The 18,875-nt window shown below is 49.0% G+C and overlaps 1 protein-coding gene across 1 annotated transcript in view; it reads left to right on the forward strand.

The window, feature by feature from the left end:
- The window catches only part of FA2H (fatty acid 2-hydroxylase), an 80,643-nt gene that overhangs the window by 53,135 nt on the left and 8,633 nt on the right, over window positions 1-18,875 (forward strand). Inside the window, exons 3-5 of the mRNA XM_035117884.2 lie at window positions 13,952-14,094; window positions 14,995-15,101; window positions 18,432-18,604. Coding sequence (XP_034973775.2) covers window positions 13,952-14,094; window positions 14,995-15,101; window positions 18,432-18,604 — 423 coding nt within the window. The remainder of the gene's footprint in view (window positions 1-13,951; window positions 14,095-14,994; window positions 15,102-18,431; window positions 18,605-18,875) is intronic.

Raw genomic sequence — 18,875 nt, forward strand, 5'->3', positions numbered from 1 at the left:
TTCGTCATTTATTTCTCTTCTCTTCCCCCCCAAAGCACAGCAGCTTTGGGGCACCCCCCCCAAAAGCAAAGCAACTTTTGCACCCCCCAAAAAAACCTCCAAAACTTTGGTCAGCAGCTCCCCCCCAAAAGCACTTTGTGATAAATAAGGGGTTTTTGGTTTGGTTAAATAATTAGTTTTTAGTTTATTAAATACAGTTATATATTACAATTATACATTTTTGTTATTTAAACTATAAATATCGCGAAGTTATGGTTTTTTTCTGAGTTATGCTCAGTTTTTTGGCGAATTTTGACACACCAAGCTCAAAAGGTTGCCCATCACTGCTGTAGGATGACCTCAATCAGGAGAGAGGCATCTCTCCTCAAGCTCTCAGCAGCTTTCATTATCATTGGCCATAGTATCCTTCTGGAGCAGCTGTCCGAGTTACAGGTGGGTGGCACCACGTTGCGGCTGTGGTTCCGGTCCTGCATGGATGGACCAGAGGGTGTTGCTTGGGGAGTGTCCTTCAGCCCTGTGGAGCCTTCACTGTGGGGTTCACCAGGGTTCGATTTAATCCCCCATGCTGCTTAACATCTACTGTACATGAAACTGCTGAGTGGAGTTATACAGAGTTTTGGAGTACGTTGTCAGCAATATGCTGATGACACACAACTCTGCTTCGCCTTTACATGTGCAGGTGAGCCAGTGGATGTGCTTGTCTTGACATTGGTAATGGATTGGATTGTCTTATTTTAGTAATGGACTAGATAAGAACCAAAAAATTGAATCTCAATCCAGATAAGACCGAGACACTGTGGGCGGTTGTCTAGACGTGATGGCTGTGCGGTTGCCTGCCTATGATGTGGCTACACTTCCTCTGAAGAAGCAGATACATAGCTTGGGGGTACTCCTGGAGTCTTTGCTGTTGCTTGAGGCTCATGTGGCCTTGGTGGCATGGAGTGTCTTCCACCAGCTTGGGCTGGTGACCCAGCTGCACGCCTGCACCCCTATCTGGGCAGGGATAGCCTAACTCAGGGGTTCCCAACAAAATTTTCTCGAGGACCCCTCATCGAGCCGCTATTGTGTCAAGGACCCCCATTAATTCCTAATCCAAAAATAAAAAGTGAGAGCCAAATTAAGAGTCTTTTTATATTTTATATTTATACGTTTTTTACAGTTGCTTGAACATCAAATACATTATCTTCCTCTTCATCTGTAGGCCTTTGTTGTTTTAACGAACCACTTTTAACCAATGGTCCATTTTTAACTACGCGAACTGTAGCTTCCGCGAAAAACAACGCTTTGTTTACAAACACTACTGTTTTGCAAAGAGGCAGTGCGCGCCAGGGAGGAGGGAGGGGAATGGAGAAGACAGGGTACCTGCGCAGTAGCGCACAAATGAAGCCGACACGCGCAAAGCATCTTGGGGAGGTGAGCGTTAGTAGAATGCACACGCTGCCTCTTTGCAAAACAGTAGTGTTTGTAAAGCGCCACCTAACGGCATACAGCAGAACTACTGCCTCTATCTAATTCTAGTTTTGCGCTAGACTCTGTTCATGCAGGAAGCGGCCAAAACAAAAAATCTGTTATCATACGAAATATATTTAATATATATATTTATTCTAATAGCATCTTGCGGACCCCTCTGGCATAGCTCGCGGACACCTGGGGGTCCCCGGACCACCTGTTGGGAACCACTGGCCTAACTTATGTTGTCTATGCTCTGGTAACCTCAAGGTTAGATTACTGCAATGTGTTATACGTAGGGCTGCCTCTGAAGATGGTTCGGAAACTTCAGTTAGTGCAGAATTTGGTGGTAGGCTGCTCACCAGGGCAGGACGGTTTGAGCATATTACACCAATCCTGGTCGGACTGTTTTTGACCTACAGTATAAAGCCTTAAATGCCTCAGGACAGGAGCTTAATACCTCAAGGAGCATCTCTCTCCATATGAACCTACCCAGACCCTGAGATTATCATTTGAGACCCTTCTTCATGTGCCTCCTCCATGAGAGGTCTGGAGGGTGGCAACACAAGAACGGGCTTTTTCTGCAGTGGCTCCCCATTTGTGGATGGCTCTCACCAGGGAGATTTGGCTGGTGCTTTCATTATATACTTTTAGGCGCCTATTCAACCAGGCATTTGGCTGATTGACATCTGATGCCCTTTTAAATGTGTTGTGGGAGAGGGGATTATTGTGTTGGTTTTGTTCATATTTTTATTACGTATTTTATGTTTTTTATATTGTAACTAGCTGGCCCGGCCACGTCTTGCTGTAGCTCATCCCTGTGATTGCCCCCACCCTGTTCCGACCCATGACCTATTCTGCCCCCCACCCCACCCCTGGCTCATCCCTGTGATTGGCCCCACCTTGTCCCGACCCATGACCTATCCCAGCCCCTCGGCCCAGTCTGCAAAGCCAAGCCGAGATGCTGTGGAGAGGGAAGGTTTCCTAGCTGCAGTACCAGTGTAGCTGTCACTAGAGGGTGCTGTTTTGCAACCTCTCCTGTGCTCCCAGCATCCCCGGCTGTCTGAGTTTTGTATTCGGGAACAGTGGGCTCTACCTGCTTTACCTGCCGTAGGTGTGACATCTATCTACGCAACCTGTATATGGTCATTCGCATATTCGCTTGGGACGTTGTGTCCAAATTTGAATGCAATCGGTCAAGCGGTTTCAGAGAAAAGTGGACACTAACCCACATGCCCAGTTTACATATATATATATAGATTTTATGTTGTAAACCACCCTGAGATCTATGAATAAAGTGTATTATGCAAATAATAATAATAATAATAATAATAATAATAATAATAATAATAATAAACCAGGGGTGGCCAACTCCCAAGAGACTGCGATCTACTTAAAGAGTTAAAAACTTGCAGTGATCTACCCCCTTTTTGGGGGTTCAGGTCAAAGTTGTTGAGCTTTTTTGGGGAGGAGGAAGGCCCATTTTTAGGCATTCAGATCAAAGTTGTTGTTGAGCTTTTTTTTAGGAAGAAGGAAAGTGCCATTTTGGGGGGTGCAGGGCAAAAAAATCGAGCTTTTTATGGGAGCCAAAGTTATTGAGCTTCTTTGAGGGGAGCCAGTGATCTGCCAGTGATCTACCACAGGCGTCCAGTGATCTACTGGTAGATCATGATCTACGTGTTGGACGTGCCTGTAATAAACATTAGCTAGACCAATACTTCCTCTGCCCTTCCCTCCTGGGGATTTTAGTCAGCCTCCTACTGATCCTGATATAGTTGCCCCCTAACAGCTATCAGGACCCGTAACAAACTACAGCTCCCAGAATTCTTTGGGGGAAGCTGTGAGCACCATAATGTTTTAAATGCATGGGGTGAATGTGGCTTTGAAATGTCATGACTTACCTGAGTCCCAGGAGGAGGCGGATAATTAGCAAGAGCAGAGTGATTCTTTTTGTAGCAACCTCTCAGCTCTTGTAAGCATCTCATTCTTCCTCCAAAACGCCAGACTTCTCAAGATGCGACTGTCAAAGACAGGGGTCCCCAAACTACAGCCCCCGGGCCGGATGCGGCCCAATCGGCCTCCCAATCCGGCCCGCGACGACCCCCGCCGCCCGCTGCCGCCGCCCGCTCTTACGGCGCGCGGCGCGGCGACGATCTTAAAAATCGGCAAAAAATCGCCGAAAATCCTTTGTGCGCATGCGTATGGGCCTCATTTCCGATGCACTTCCGGGTCGGGGGAGGCCCATACGCATGCGCACAAGCGATTTTCAATGATTTTTTCCCCGCCCGTGTGCGTGTGCGCATGCGCACGGGCGCGCACTCCCCCGCCCTCCGGCCCGCTGTGCGCGCACTCCCCTGCCCTCCGGCCCGCCGCGCGGTCGGCACGGCGGGCACCGGCCCACTGCGCGGTAAGTCTGGGGACCCCTGGTCAAAGATAAGCAACCCAGGTTCATACCATTCTCTTCCTCCCTTTTAAAGATGTACAGCTGTTCTGCTTGATTCTTGTCTGCAGCAGTTGTCATAGTATCTGCCCCTGGAGCATGGGTGGAACCTGATTGAAACTGATCCTTATCTCCCCAGATGTTATGAAGCAGGCAGGGGAGGTATTAGCAAGCTCAGTGTTAAGGTGACATGACTGCTTTCCAGGCAGAAATGTTGCCACCCTGAATTCCATTGCAGCTTCAGAGGGCAGTCTTCTCCAAACTAGAATGACAGCTACATTTAAAATGACTTATTCCAGGGTGGTGCAGTAGTTGGTGTGTTGAGATCCCAACACAGCCGCAAAGCCCACTGGGTGTCAAGGCTTGAGTCAGGCGTAGGTAAGGGCAGCTAGAAGAAACAACAAATCACCCAAGGCTGGTGAAGTTAAATCTTTATTCAAGGAAACACAGCTCAGGCCTAGTCATAGCTGTCAACCCCCAGATTTGAAGATGAGGAATCCTATGGGGCTGTCAACTCCCGGATATGAAAGTAAGGGCACTGGATAAGGGAATTTCCCGCAAAAAAGGGAAAGTTGACAGCACTTGGCCTAGTGGTCTCAGCAACTCTTCCTAGGAGGTCTTGCCCCGATGAAGCAGTTGTGAGGACTGAAGTTTCCTGCTTTCCCATCCCTCTCTAAGTCTCCTCTTTCCCCAGGTTTTCCCCATGCAGACTCAAACTGTGCCCAGCTAATCTCTGTTCTGCTCTTTGATTTCTCTGTGTGTTCTTGGATAAGAGGGGGAAGGGGAGCTGGTTGCAACAGGAGGGGGAGACTCCCTGGATTCTTCAGCAGCCTCTTGGCCGCCCTCCTCTCCAGCCTCTGCTCCAGCCTCAGAGCCTGAACTGCACTCTGCCACAGACCCTTTCTGCTCACTGAACCCTGTTGCCCCTCCAGCTTGCAACACCTCCTTCCCCAGCCTTCTCCCTCTGGCCACTCATCCTTGTCCCACCACCAATCCCCTGGCTCAGAGCCTTCTTCCCCTGGGGGTACCCTAGGGGTTTCCCTGGCTGGTGCCTCCAACCACTCCTCAGCATCCAGTCATTCCATGACCCTGAGTGGCCTTGGGCCAATCACTCACTCTCAGCCTAACGTACCTCACATTATTAAATGAGAGGCAATTAAATTAAATGATGAAGGGGAGAACCATGTACACCACTTTGAGCTGTGTATCTGGCTGTGTTGCACGTATGGGCGGAGGTAGGGAGGGGCAGTTGCCCCTCAAATCAAGTTAATCAATTGAAAATACTTAACTAACTGAGGTTCTGCATCCTGGCTACACCCATGGTTACACATCTGCAGCGTCTCCCCAAGGCCTGAAGCCTGGCGTGTTCCCTGCCGCAAGAGCATCATCGCAGAACAGCAAGAACCTTTCTGAGCAGGTCTCGTTTTAGGTCATGCCACTTGGCATGGAAGTTTCCAACTCACCTCAGGCACAGGCAGATCTTGCCCCAGATTCTCCTTTGCTCAGTAAATGTGGCAATGTGGTTCTCCGCGAATCCAGAGCAACTTGAGTTTCTTATGCCCTCTTTATCATCCAAATGAAGCACGCTAACACTTGCTAGAGTTCCGTGTGAGATTTCAGAAGAAGCTCTTCATTCTTCTTGGGAAGTCCCTGCTGACTAAACATTGGGCACCCTAATATCAATAGGATAGCGCTCAAAACCGTTGTTCTGTAATTGCATCATGGGTAGCATAGCATTGGGCATTTTGGGTATGCAAGTTCATAGTCCTGGCTTTGCTTGTTGCTTTTTCTTTAAACCGCATCATGTGCCTAGTACTCATGACTGGCCTGAAAATGTGTAGGCCAGTGGCAGCCAAACTTGGCCCTTCAGCTGTTTGCGGACTACAGTTCCCATCATCCTTGGCCACTGGTCCTGTTAGCTAGGGATGATGGGAGTTGTAGTCCAAAAACAGCTGGAGGGCTGAGTTTGGCCACAATGCCTGCAGTCCAGTCTGTGCTGCTACAGCAGAGACAACTGGTAGGTTGAGGTTGGTCAGGGCAATATGGAGAGTTGGGGGGGGAGTGTGAAACATGGTTGGGGGACACTAGTTGTGGGAGAGCTTGTTGTGTTTTTTTGAAATATGTAACTCAGTTGTCAGCTGTATTGGAAGGTTTGGTATGGCAAGGAGGGTGTCGGAGCAACTTATGGAGTGTGGTAAGTGGGCATTAGTGGGGGGCAGCCTGATGGGGTTGAGGTAGTGAGGGGGCAATCTTTGTGCATTGAAAGGAGAGTTTGAAAATACAAGAGAAGCATTGCTGGATTTCAAATACTCCTGCTCTCCAGACTCTAGTACAGAGATTGGCAAAGAGAACTGGAGGTGAACAGATTGCTAGACACCATGAGGGGGAAATATAGGAGGCGTGATAAAGGACTGGGAGAGGGTAAGCAGCTGGAGTTGAAACAGGAGGGCCAGCTTGGCCCCATGACAGTGCCCAGCCCCTTCATGGGGAATTTTGTGGGTGGTCAGGCACCCAGGGCCCCAGTGAGCCAGCACCTATGAGTTGAAGCAAGGGGGATTAGCTTGGAAATGAGCAGGGAGAAGCTTGCATTACAGGAGGGGGCGCATTAGAAGGCTTTCTGCAGTGCACTTCTCTTTATATATGTGAAATTAATCTATTTCTACTTATGAAAGTGAGATTGATGTAAGGGTAATAGTTTGGTTTCTTATCTGGCAATGTTATTAAATGTACTAATGATGTTGATTGCACTTTGATGTCTGATTAAGTCTGATGAAATCATTTGCTTAAATACACAAGTTATTTAAAGGAGTACGTTAATGGAGTGAACTGGCTTTTGCCATCAAGGCAGACAAAGTGGCTCCTGCAGGGCTGGTGGCACTTGGGAGTCAAACCAATTAGCATTATTAAACCCAGCTGTACATGTAATATCCAATATTTTTCTTGAACTTATCAACCGTAGTGCTTGTGTTATTTCTTTCATTGAGCAAAGCCCTGTCAACCATGTGCGCCATTGTAATGGATTGCTGTAATTTCTGAACCAGGTAAATTAATTTTTAGTCCGCCAAACCCCTCTCAACCTGTCCTGTATTTTGCCCGACCAAAGGTGGCAACCCTATATGCAGCGGTTCTGTATGTGGTTCTCCACCCTGCTCCTGCCAACCTGGTAGAAAGTTGATCCTGTGCAATGTGCAGTATAGGCCTGTCATCTGCTTATCTGGTGCAATAGAGCAGCTGGAAGAATGGGGTTTTGTTTGTGCTGTGTGGAAGCAATCCGCTCAGGACGGAAGGCAATAAATTTACAACAGTATCGTGCCACTTTGAACAGCTGTGGAAAGCAAACCTGCTGGGTGTTGAGAGTGCAGCTGAATGGGACCCCACTGTGGGAAGCCTGAGGAAGGAACACCCCTTGCCACAAGAAGCAAGTCTAGACTGAGAGATGAGGAAGATGTTCCAGCTGCTCTGCTGTAGCCTTTGCTCTTCAGGTCCAAGATGCAAAGGGGATAATTGGGGGATCAAGGCAGGGCTGAGGATGTGCTTTGTTGTTTTTTAGTCGTTTAGTCGTGTCCGACTCTTCGTGACCCCATGGACCAGAGCACGCCAGGCAATCCTGTCTTCCACTGCCTCCCGCAGTTTGGTCAAACTCATGTGCTAGGAGGGGATTATCTATTCATTTAATACATTTATATCTCACCTTTCCTTCAAGGAGCCCAAGGTGGCAAACATGGTTCTCCCTTTCCCCATTTTAACCCCACAACCACCCTGTGAAGTAGGTCAGGCTGAGAGTGGGAGTGACTGGACCAAAGTCACCCAGTGAGCTTCATGGTCAAGCAGCCATTTGAACCCTGCTCTCCCAGATCCTAGTCCCACACTCTTAGCCTGTATACCACTACTGGCTCTCTGGTTACGGGGAGGCAGAGAGAGACATCCATGGACTTGGTGCCTGTCAGGCTGCCTTGGGACTCCAGTGGGTTTCTGCTGGTCCTTAACTGTATTGAGGTTCTCTCCACAGAATTAATAATAATAATAATAATAATAATAATAATAATAATAATAATAATTTATTATTTATACCCCGCCCATCTGGCCGGGTTCCCCCAGCCACTCTGGGTGGCTTCCAACAAAACAGAAATTCTAAAATACAGAAATCCATCAAACATTAAAAGCTTCCCTAAACAGGGCTGCCTTGAGATGCCTTCTAAAGGGGTGGAGACGCTCCTTCAGGTATACCAGACCGAGGCCGTTTAGGGCTTTAAAGGTCAACACCAACATTTGAATTGTGCTCGGAAACGTATTGGGAGCCAATGTAGGTCTTTCAGGACCGGTGTTATGTGGTCTCGGCGGCCGCTCCCAGTCACCAGTTTAGCTGCCGCATTCTGGATTAGTTGTAGTTTCCGGGTCACCTTCAAAGGTAGCCCCACGTAGAGCGCATTGCAGTAGTCCAAGCGAGAGATAACTAGAGCATGCACCACTCTGGAGAGACAGTCAGTGGGCAGGTAGGGACTCAGCCTGCGTACCAGATGGAGCTGATAAACAGCTGCCCTGGACACAGAGTTGACCTGTGCCTCCATGGACAGCTGTGAGTCTAAAATGACTCCCAGGCTGCGCACCTGGTCTTTCAGGGGCACAGTTACCCTATTCAGGACCAGGGAGTCCTCCACACCCGCCCGCCTCCTGTCCCCCACAAACAGTTCTTCTGTCTTGTCAGGATTCAATCTCAATCTGTTAGCTGCCATCCATCCTCCAACCGCCTCCAAGCACTCACACAGGACCTTCACCACCTTCACTGGTTCTGATTTAAAAGAGAGGTAGAGCTGGGTATCATCAGCATACTGATGGACACCCAACCTAAACCCCTTGATGATTTCTCCCAGCGGCTGCATATAGATGTTAAAAAGCATGGACAGAACCCTGAGGCACCCCACAAGTGAGAGCCCAGGGGTCTGTACACTCATCCCCCACCACCACTTTCTGAACACGGCCCAGGAGGAAGGAGCGGAACCACTGCATGACAGTGCCCCCAGCTCCCAAGCCCTCTAGATGGTCCAGAAGGATGTTACGGTCGATGGTGTCAAAAGCCACTGAGAGATCCAGCAGAACAAGGAAACAGCTCTCACCTTTGTCCCTAGCCCGCCGGAGATCGTCGACCAGTGCGACCAAGGCAATTTCAGTCCCATGATGAGGCCTGAATCCTGACTGGAAGGGATCCAAATGGTCCGCTTCTTCCAGGCGTGCCTGGAGTTGTTCAGCAACCACTCGCTCAATCACCTTGCCCAAGAATGGAAGATTTGAGACTGGGCGATAGTTGGCCATATTGGCCGGATCTAAAGATGGTTTTTTAAGAAGCGGTTTAATAACCGCCTCTTTCAGCGGGTCTGGGAAGGCTCCCTCATGGAGAGAAGTTTTTACCAACCCATGAAGCCCATCGCCCAGCCCTTCCCGGCTAGCTTTTATAAGCTAGGATGGGCAAGGATCAAGGAGACAGGTGGTTGGTTTCACTCGTCCAAGCAGCCTGTCCACATCCTCGGAGGTAACAGATTGAAATTGATCCCACAAAACTTGACTAGACAGGACTCTAGCACTCCCCCGCCCCGGCCCTGCTCCCACGGTGGAGTCTACCTCTTCCCGAATCTGAGCGACTTTATCTGCAAAAAACTTTGCAAAATCATTGCAGGAGATCATGTGGCCCGTACAGGGCCTGGATGGAGCAGGTGGTTCCGCTAAATTGCGAACCACCTGGAAGAGTCTCCTGCTGCTGTTTTCTGCAGATGCGATGGAGACGGTGAAGAAGGTCCTCTTCGCCATCGCCATTGCCACTTGGTAGGCTCGAAGTTGAGCTCTAGCCCGTGTCCGGTCTGATTCAAAATGAGTTTTCCGCCACCGGCGCTCTAGCCGTCTCAACGACTGTTTCATCGCCCTTGGCGCCGGGGAAAACCACGGGGCTGTCCGGGCTCCATGCAATCTGAGAGGGCACTTCGGAGCCAGACAGTCAATAGCGCTGGTTAACTCCGCATTCCAGCGGGCCACCAGGGAATCAGCTGAAAGGCCATCGACATGGGATAAAACATTCCCTACCACTCTCTGGAAGCCAAATGGATCCATTAAGTAGCGGGGGCGGACCATCCAAATCGGATGATCTGACCATGGCACTTCTTTTGTTTCGCTTTTACTTAATGTCAGATCACCAACATCCATAGAGGTAAACACCAAGTCCAAGGCATGTCCGCGGCTATGGGTGGGCCAGACTTATTCAGGGACAGCCCCATGGTGGCCATGCTTTCCACGAAGTCCCGAGCGGCTCCTTGTAAGGTCGTGTCGGCATGGATGTTAAAATCCCCTAAGACAACCAAGCTAGGTGTCTCCAGGAGCACATCCGACACGACCTGAAGCAGCTTGGGCAGGGAATCCTTGGTGCAGCGGGGAGGTCGGTACAGCAAAACGAATCCTGTACTGCCCCTATTGCCCAGCTTCCAGAACATGCACTCAGAAAACTCAGTCTTACAAATAGGACGCCTGGTGCAAACTAATGACTTCCTAAAAATCACTGCAACCCCCCCTCCCCGCCCAGATGGCCTGGGTTGCTATGCATAAGAGAAACCTGGTGGGCAAGCAGCGCCAAGAACGGGCCCATCGGCTTCATCCAACCAGGTCTCTGTCACACATGCCAGGTCAAATCCTCCATCCACAATCAGGTCGTGAATGGCAGTGGTCTTTTTCATCATCGACCTGGCATTGCACAGCAGCACCTTCAGGTCATGTGGGTATCCCTTGCCTATTCCAATATCCGTCCGGTCAGGACCAGACCTGGAGGCAGGGATAGTCCTCAGACAACGACTAAGTCTGCCTCCTCGGTAATGACATGGTCTGGTCTTAGCGTAACTCCTCCTCCTACCCGTGACCACTGAGATCGGTTGTCCCAGCGCATCCCCCCCTGTGGAATCTGCCCCAGCCATTTTGCTTGCTGGGACCCCCTCCCGGGCAGCCCTGACCCCTCCCCTTAAAAACAAAATAAAACCTCTGTAAAAAACAGCAAAGAACGGAACAAAAGAAAAACACAAAAAACACAATAAAACCAAAAACAATAAAAATTACAAATACACTAAAATTTAACAGATTCCCACACCCAACTAACAATCCCTCCCACCTCCCACCCCAAAGAAAATAAAAACATAAAAAATTCTTTAAAAAGCATTTTAAAAAGAACTCTGTGCTGTTTTAAGTTCCCCTGGGCAGCATCAGCAGCAGAGCAGCGGCAGCAGTCCTTATGAGGCCCTCCAGGCCCCGCCCTAGACCAGGTGGAGAGAGGTAGGGACAGGGCCTGTGGGCACTCACAGCAGGAAGAGTCCTGGGCAGCACCGGCAATTGTAGAGTTGGAAGGGACTACAAGGGTCATCTAGTCCAACGGCCTGCAATTCAGCAATCTTTTGCCTGACATGGAGCTCATGTCCTGTCCTGGCTTGGTATTCAGATTCTTGGCTCAGCTGTTGTGATAATAATCTGTATTCCAAAATTCACTACAGCTCCCAAATATAAGTGGGGTTACAGGTCACAAAGTCAGAAAGCACGGCAGAACTTGAGAGGACTTGGCTGGACAGAAGCAAAGACCCAAGTGCTCTCTCTCTCTCTCTCTCTCTCCCACCCACCCACCAGACTCCTCATTTGAAGAGCAGGACAGTCACCTTCGTCAAAGGTGTGGTCAAAGTCCTGAGGGTCATAGTCCCTTCAGGCCTTGGACAGAGGTGGAGACCATGAGGCAGGATCATTGTCAGGTTTCTCCTTCCGTTCCACTCACTGAATCCCATAAGTGTAAGTTGGAAGGGACCCCAAGGGTCATCTAGCTCAAACCCACCTCAATGCAGGAATCCTCCCCACAGCTGTCCCTGGGTGGGCTTGAACCACCAACCTTCTGGTTAACAGCCAAATACGTGACCCATTGCACCACCTGAGGGGTTGGCCCCAACGCTGGCAGAGGTTGGCTCTGGAGCAGCCTTGACCTGCTTGGGATATCAGATGACACTGAGTTGGCCTGTCCCTCTCAGCCCTTCTCGGCCCACTCAGCCCTTCCCCCAGGTCAGAGGTTCTTTGCCCTGCCTCCCGATCCCATAGGCCCCTCCCTGGGCCAGATGCCTCTCTTTCCCCAATCTCTTTCCACCAGTCCTCCTCCCCATCAAAACCGCCTGCCCAGACATTCCCACAGGATTAAGTCCTTGTGATCTGGGCTGGACTGAATCCCAACACATTCCCATCTGCACCCGCCCCAGCACTCTGTGTTCTCAACGCCACTCTAACAGCTGCATGTGTCGGCAAAATGAAGAAATGAGTGAGGATTAATTCCTGCTGCACTGTTTGCAAGCCCCTGGCCCTCCCGGTGACAGGCATTATCAGCCAATGCAGAACAGAGCCCCACCCTCTTGGCGATCAGTTGATGAAACTTACAACATCAGTAGGTTGGCAGGTAGACATGGTTTGAAAAATGGCCTCATGAGCCAAGATTGGCTCCAAGGCTGAAGGTTTTCCAGCCCTGTCATAGACTGAAAGGACAACTCATCAAGCCCTGCGTGAGATACTGCAGATATAGCTGTCACGTTAGTTAGAACTTAGCAAGCAACAGATTCATTAGTGATTCATCACACTGCCAGTGTGAGAGTATGCAATACCATTATGCAATACCATTATTAGCATTATGTTTTATTCTGTTTTATTGATGTTTTTAAAGTTTGATACTTTTGCATCTTAAGATTTTGTAAGGTGCTTTAAGAGGTTTTGTAAAAAGTGATATCATTAAGGGTGGAAGTATTTAATGTTGGTTCTTTCATTTTCATTTTTTTCTTAACTTACATTTTGCAGCAATTTGCTGGGATTTCCGCCCCCCCTGACCTCATGAAAATTCCCTGGCATTTCAGTGTGAATTTCTCCTAATAAACACATTTTCGATGCATTTTCGATGTACTGAACACATTTTTACAAGTGATTTCCCCTAATATAATACATTTTGCTAAACTCTTTTCAGTAATATGTGCATGTTTATGAATACCCTCCACTGATATGTGCATCTTTAAAAAACACTGATTGGAAAAAAATGTATTGCAAAATTTGGATAATTTCAAGGAATAGCTGTGTTATTATGCTTTGCATATTGTTCTAGAAAGTGTGGATTTTACAATTTTTGTTTTGAATGTGTACTGAATTGAATGTTTTCTCTATCTCTAATAATGATAATACTATAACCACTACCCCCCCCCCCAAGGAAGAGCCAGATATTAGCTGGCTCTTCTGAGTCATTTCATCGACTCATAGAATTGTAGAACGGGAAGAGACTCAAGGATCATCTAATGATCCAACCCTCGACAATGCAGGGTTGCAGTTGTTGCAAGGTATGTGTCTGAACCCACATGTGTGTCCACCACTCATGTGTATTTATACACATGCTACCAAGAGGTTTAGGATTTTTTGCTAAAATTATGAATATGCGCATACCCTGGAGCTTAATTGCAATTTAAGCAGGCAGCAAATTCCTAACCATTCCCCAGTAGCCTACAGAAAGTGAGTGTGACCATTTTGCCATAGAACCCACACCAATAGCAAGTTAATAAATGGAGGGGGGAGGGGTAGCTGCATGTGTTGGTTCCTTGAGAGTGTTGAGTTAGGATAATTAACTATGCAGTAATGGGATGGAGAAGTTCCTTGTTGCAGCTTGGAGAGGAAATTAACCACTGAAATTTTTTTTGGGGGGGGGTGTTGTTGTACTAATTTAACCAATGCATTCTAATGGACAAGGGAGAAGGGTTTTGAGACGAGCACTTCCTACAATCCCAATATTTCCATTGTTCTATTGTCTCTTCCTAGAGTTTCCTGCCTGTTTCTCATTTTGCTTATTCTGCTTAAATGATTCTGGAATTACAGAATGTGCACACAGCCCTGACTGTTGCTTAACCCCCAAAAATGGCTAAAATCTGAGAGTGCTTCATGAGAAATCCCATGGCTCTGACCAGCCAGCTGGGGAGGTGCAAAGGCTGCTTGATCTTGCTGAAACCTCTGACTCTTTGCACTCTTTCTGTTCTCTAGGAGCTCGTGGACTGGCGTAAACCTTTGCTGTGGCAAGTGGGCCACTTGGGAGAGAAGTATGATGAATGGGTGCATCAACCGGTGGATCGTCCCATTCGCTTATTCCACTCGGATTTCATTGAATCTCTCTCCAAAACAGCATGGTGAGGCTCTGGGGTGCATCAGATACCCGGGAGCCCAAATCCGTCCTGGCAAGTGGAGAATGTTGGGTGAGGTTGTGTGGGTCATGTTGTGTTTCGGCTGTCGCTGGGCAATCCTTGATAGGTGGTGCACCAAATCCACTGGTTTGGAAGGGGGCAGAACAGCTACCAGTCAAGAGTTAGCCAAAGTGGTGCCCTCCAAACATTGCTCGACGATGACACCCATCATCCTTGGCTGTTCGCCACCCTGACTGGGTCACCAATAACATGTAGAGGCCACCACACTGGCTTCCCTCTGCTCTAATCCAACCTAAATCATCCACCCCAGCTCAGGATGCACCATTCATTCATCACTACAATTGGCTATATGGAATTAGGAGTGATACTAGAGAAGACATTATTCATCTAACTAGAAATGGTGTGCAGAGTTTTCACTGGGTGGGTGGGGGACTGCAGGCATTTGTGGGTGAGTGAGTGAGTGAGTGAGTGAGTGAGTGATCTGTATTGAGACCATGTTCTGGAGAAGACTTAGTCCTTTGCCCTCACCATAGTTCTGATATGGATCAGGAGGGCATTGTCATAGTTTAAGCTTATTGCTTGCTTTGTTTGTTTGTTTACAAAAGCAATTCAAAGCAACTTAACATAAATAGATAATGCATACATTAAAACCAACCAGTCAAAAACCTAATAACTCACTGATGGCTTTTGCTTTCTCTCTTTTTTGGGGGGAGGAGGGGAAACAATTGGTTGTGGGGCCTGCAGCTGGGAGAGAGAGACCTGCCTCCTCCTTCTCACCATCTTAGATTTCCCCAGAATTTGCAGGGCTCCCCAAAAGCTCTTCCTCCCTTGCCAGGAGACAGCTGACGTTATGAACCTAAACCAGTTTCCCCCTCTTCCTTCCAGGTACACAGTCTGTGCCGTCTGGATTCCGCTGGTGCTTTATCTCAGCTGGCATAGCTACACGTCGCTTGCGAAGGGAGAAACCTGGCTGTTTTCTACCTTCACAACAGGTGCCTACGCTCAATCCACCAGCCTCTTTAAACAATCTTCTCAGGCTCTGAGTGGGGAGAGGCAGGTCTGCATCTGGGCAATGGGGCATTAGGAAAAGGGGCATCTTTCAACTGGTGAGGCCAGTTTGCATCTGTGTCAGCTGAGGAGCAATCCTGCCTGGGAGCCGTGCCCTGAGCTCGACCTCTCTGTTTCCCATGGAGAGGAAAGGCAGGATGAGATGGTGGGCCAGCAAGACAGTGCATTTGGGCAATTGTGTAATGGGGGAAATGGGGGAAAGGCCTTCTGGTTGTTGGGAATGGAGGGAAGATAAGTGTATACCCTTTCATGGGCTGCACACATGCTTCAGCCTTTGAAGCACTGTGTTTTGGTTTTTTTAAAAAGCCCTTTTGTAGGGATCACTTTGCAGGCACCCATACTTGCACTCAGGCACCATGAGCAGCTGCTAAATCTTTGCCATGTGTACACATGGAGGGGGTGCCCTCTGTGGCTGACACACATTAGTTTCTTTCTGTTGGAGCAATCCAGGATTGATCCACTGTTTTCCCCTTTCAGTGCCCCCAGCACACATGTCCTGAAGGTTTATTGCCGTACCAATAGCACAGGCTGAGTTAGTTAAAGTGTACTCAGGCTATGCTCCAAGGAGGCAACTTTGACTACATTCCTCCTTGTGGCTGGGTGGTGAGGGCGGGAGCACTCTGGGTTCTGTCCAGCTAGTGCCTACTTAATGGTCCCGAGTCAGCCATGTCTATTAATTTCAGCTGGTCTGCTCCCGAGTAGGAGTTACATTGGGTGCAACCCTCTGTATGTGCCCCGAGGCTTCCTTTCCTTGACCATGCAGGGAACTTCGTGACCACATCTCCCTTTTCTTTTCTCAAGGCACTCTTGAGGATGCTCAGGTGCTGCCGCACATGGCTAATTACTGGCTATGTGATTTGCTGTAAGGCACCCAGAGCATAGTATGTTCGGAGTCTCCCTGCTGTGACACCAGGCAGGCGGGGAACATCACACAGTTTGATTTATTCCACAGGGATTGCAAGGCAGTAATTGTATCAGAAGCCCTACCTCATGCCACCACCTCAAAATATCTGCAGCGCAGCCTCCAGGCAGGTTTCAGCAGCAATAATTGGGAGTCAGGAATGGAGAAAGCGGCTATTGTCCCAAGTAGCTCCCTCCGCCTCCACGCCACCCACAGTGGGCCCTGCACAGAGAAGGGCTTGTGCTGAGCCAGAAGCCTGAATCTCGCTCAGTCAGACTCCGGCTTGCGGCACCTGCAGTCTGAGGCGCATGGCCTCCCCCCTTGTTCTCGACTGGCTGGCTGTCTTTCTTTTCCAAGGGTGCCATTCTGTGCCAGCCTAGGCTATTCCTTGGGGAGCGGGGGAGCTTTCTGTTTTCTGCTCCTATCAGACCCAGCCAATAGTAATAGTGCCAGCAGGCTGGCACAGCGTTAAAACAAACATTCGGGACAGATAAAAGAAAGTACTTCTCCGCGCCGCGCATAGGTAAACTATGGAACTCACTCCCTTATGAGGACAGTGGTGGCCACCAACTTGGATGGTCGTAAAAGAGGACTAGACAAATTCACGGAGGAGGAGAAGGCTGTCAATGGCTACTAGCCATGATGATCCTGCTCTGCCCCCACGGTCGGAGGCAGTGATGCTTCTGAATGCCAATCACAGGAGGGGAGAGGGCTCTTGTGCTTGAATCCTGCTTGCTGGTTTCCCACTGGGGCGTCTGCTTGGTCCCTGGGAGAACAGGATCCTGGACTAGATGGGCCATTCTTAAATTCTTCTTAAATTCTTACATTCTTATTCCCACTTGGATCCTCTGGGGTATTGTGCGTGGGGTGTTCCCACCCTCAGATTTTTCTCAGAGGGAAAGGTTTGGTGAAAGGATGAGACCTATATCTTCCAAAGCTCTTGGAACATGCTCAGGGTATAACAATTTTGTATAACTTCGGCAGCACAAGAACGGGCCTTCTCTGCAGTGGCTCCTCCATTACACACCTTTAGGCGCCAGGCAAAAACGTTCCTTTTTAACCAGGCCTTTGGTTGATCGGTTTGACATCCTATACCCTTTTTAAATGTGGCTCTTTTCTGGGGGGTGTTATTGGGTTGTTGTTTTTCTTCTGATTACATATGTTGTGATCTTTTCTGTGAATTGCCCTGAGACCTCCGGGTTTAGGGCAGTATATAAATTCAATAAACAACAACAAGAAGATTCCTTTTTTTTTAGTGGAGAGAGAAATCTTTGCCCTCTTTCTGATTTGCCTTTGATGACCATGCAAAGTAGCCAGTAAGATTCAGCTACCTGATGACATGGACCCAGGTGGCGTTGTGGGCTAAACCACTGAGCCTAGGGCTTGCTGATCAGAAGGTCGGTGGTTCGAATCCCTGTGATGGGGTGAGCTCCCGTTGCTCGGTCCCAGCTCCTGCCAACCTAGCAGTTCGAAAGCACATCAAAATGCAAGTAGATAAATAGGAACCGCTATAGCGGGAAGGTAAACAGTGTTTCCATGTGCTGCTCTGGTTTGCCAGAAGTGGCTTTGTCATGCTGGCCACATGACCTGGAAGCTATACGCCGGCTCCCTCGGCCAATAATGCGAGATGAGCGCGCAATCCCAGAGTCGGTCACGACTGGAGCTAATGGTCAGGGGTCCCTTTACCTTTTACCTTACCTGATGACATTTGAAGGCATCTCACAATGAGGGGTTGCTCTCTATCTCAGTGTTTCTCAACCTTTTTTGGGCCACGGCACACTTGTTCCGTGAAAAAAATCACGAGGCACACCACCATTAAAAAAGTTAAAAAATTTAACTCTGTGCCGCCCTATATTATAATTATGACTGTAAGAAACACTTGCCAAATATTGCTTTCCGGCGGGTCAGCGTTGTGTATTGGCGGCCGCCAGGCTCGTTTGCACTGAGCTTTGGGAAAGAGGAGGAGAAATATTGCTTTCCGGTGGGTCAGTGCAGTATATTGGCGGCCGCCAGGCACGTGACAATGCAAATCGCCCTTCCAGTCGCCGCACGTCGCGGCACACCAGCCAGCGTTTCTTTTGAGAAACGCTGCTCTATCTTCACTCTAGCAACTTTGGTTGGGTAGGGGGAACAGTGCACACACACACACACCCCAAAGAAGGTGGCATCCTCAGCACACAGAAAAATCGAAATGACAACCCCTGGGCTGGCCAATGTTGGAAACTGGCTGCTGGGCTGAATGGGGCTGTATTGGGTGCTGTGTTGATGTCCTTAGAGCAAGTCCTCCTCAAGGACTGAGGAGGTCCAGACTGCAGGGCTTGCTGACCTCTCATCTTCCCTCCCTGCTGTGTAGCATATTCCATCCGTGTTCACAAGGCCTGGTTCCCGTTGCTCTTCATTGTGGGGATGTGCATGTGGTCCTTAGTCGAATATATCATCCATCGCTTCATCTTCCACATGAGTCCGCCGGCCAACAACTATTACCTGATCACACTGCATTTCCTGCTCCACGGTCAGCATCATAAGGTAAATGGGACCCCACATGAACTAGTAGCCTCTTGGGGAGAACCTTCCCGAAACTGATTTGGACTACAACTCCCATCAGCCTTGGCCAGGATAACTGTGTTCCCTTGGCCAGCATGGCCATCATGGAGCCTTTCCGACAGGGGCTGATGGGAGCTGTAGTCTGAAACAGCCAGAGGGCACCAGGTTGGGTGAAAGCTACCCTAGATGGATGGGGGTCCCTTTACAAGGTCAGAACCCACAGGGCTCTGCTGTAAAAAAGCTGGGGGGAAAG

This window comes from Zootoca vivipara, chromosome 6 (genome assembly GCF_963506605.1).
Source record: "Zootoca vivipara chromosome 6, rZooViv1.1, whole genome shotgun sequence".
In the NCBI taxonomy this organism is placed as follows: domain Eukaryota; kingdom Metazoa; phylum Chordata; class Lepidosauria; order Squamata; family Lacertidae; genus Zootoca; species Zootoca vivipara.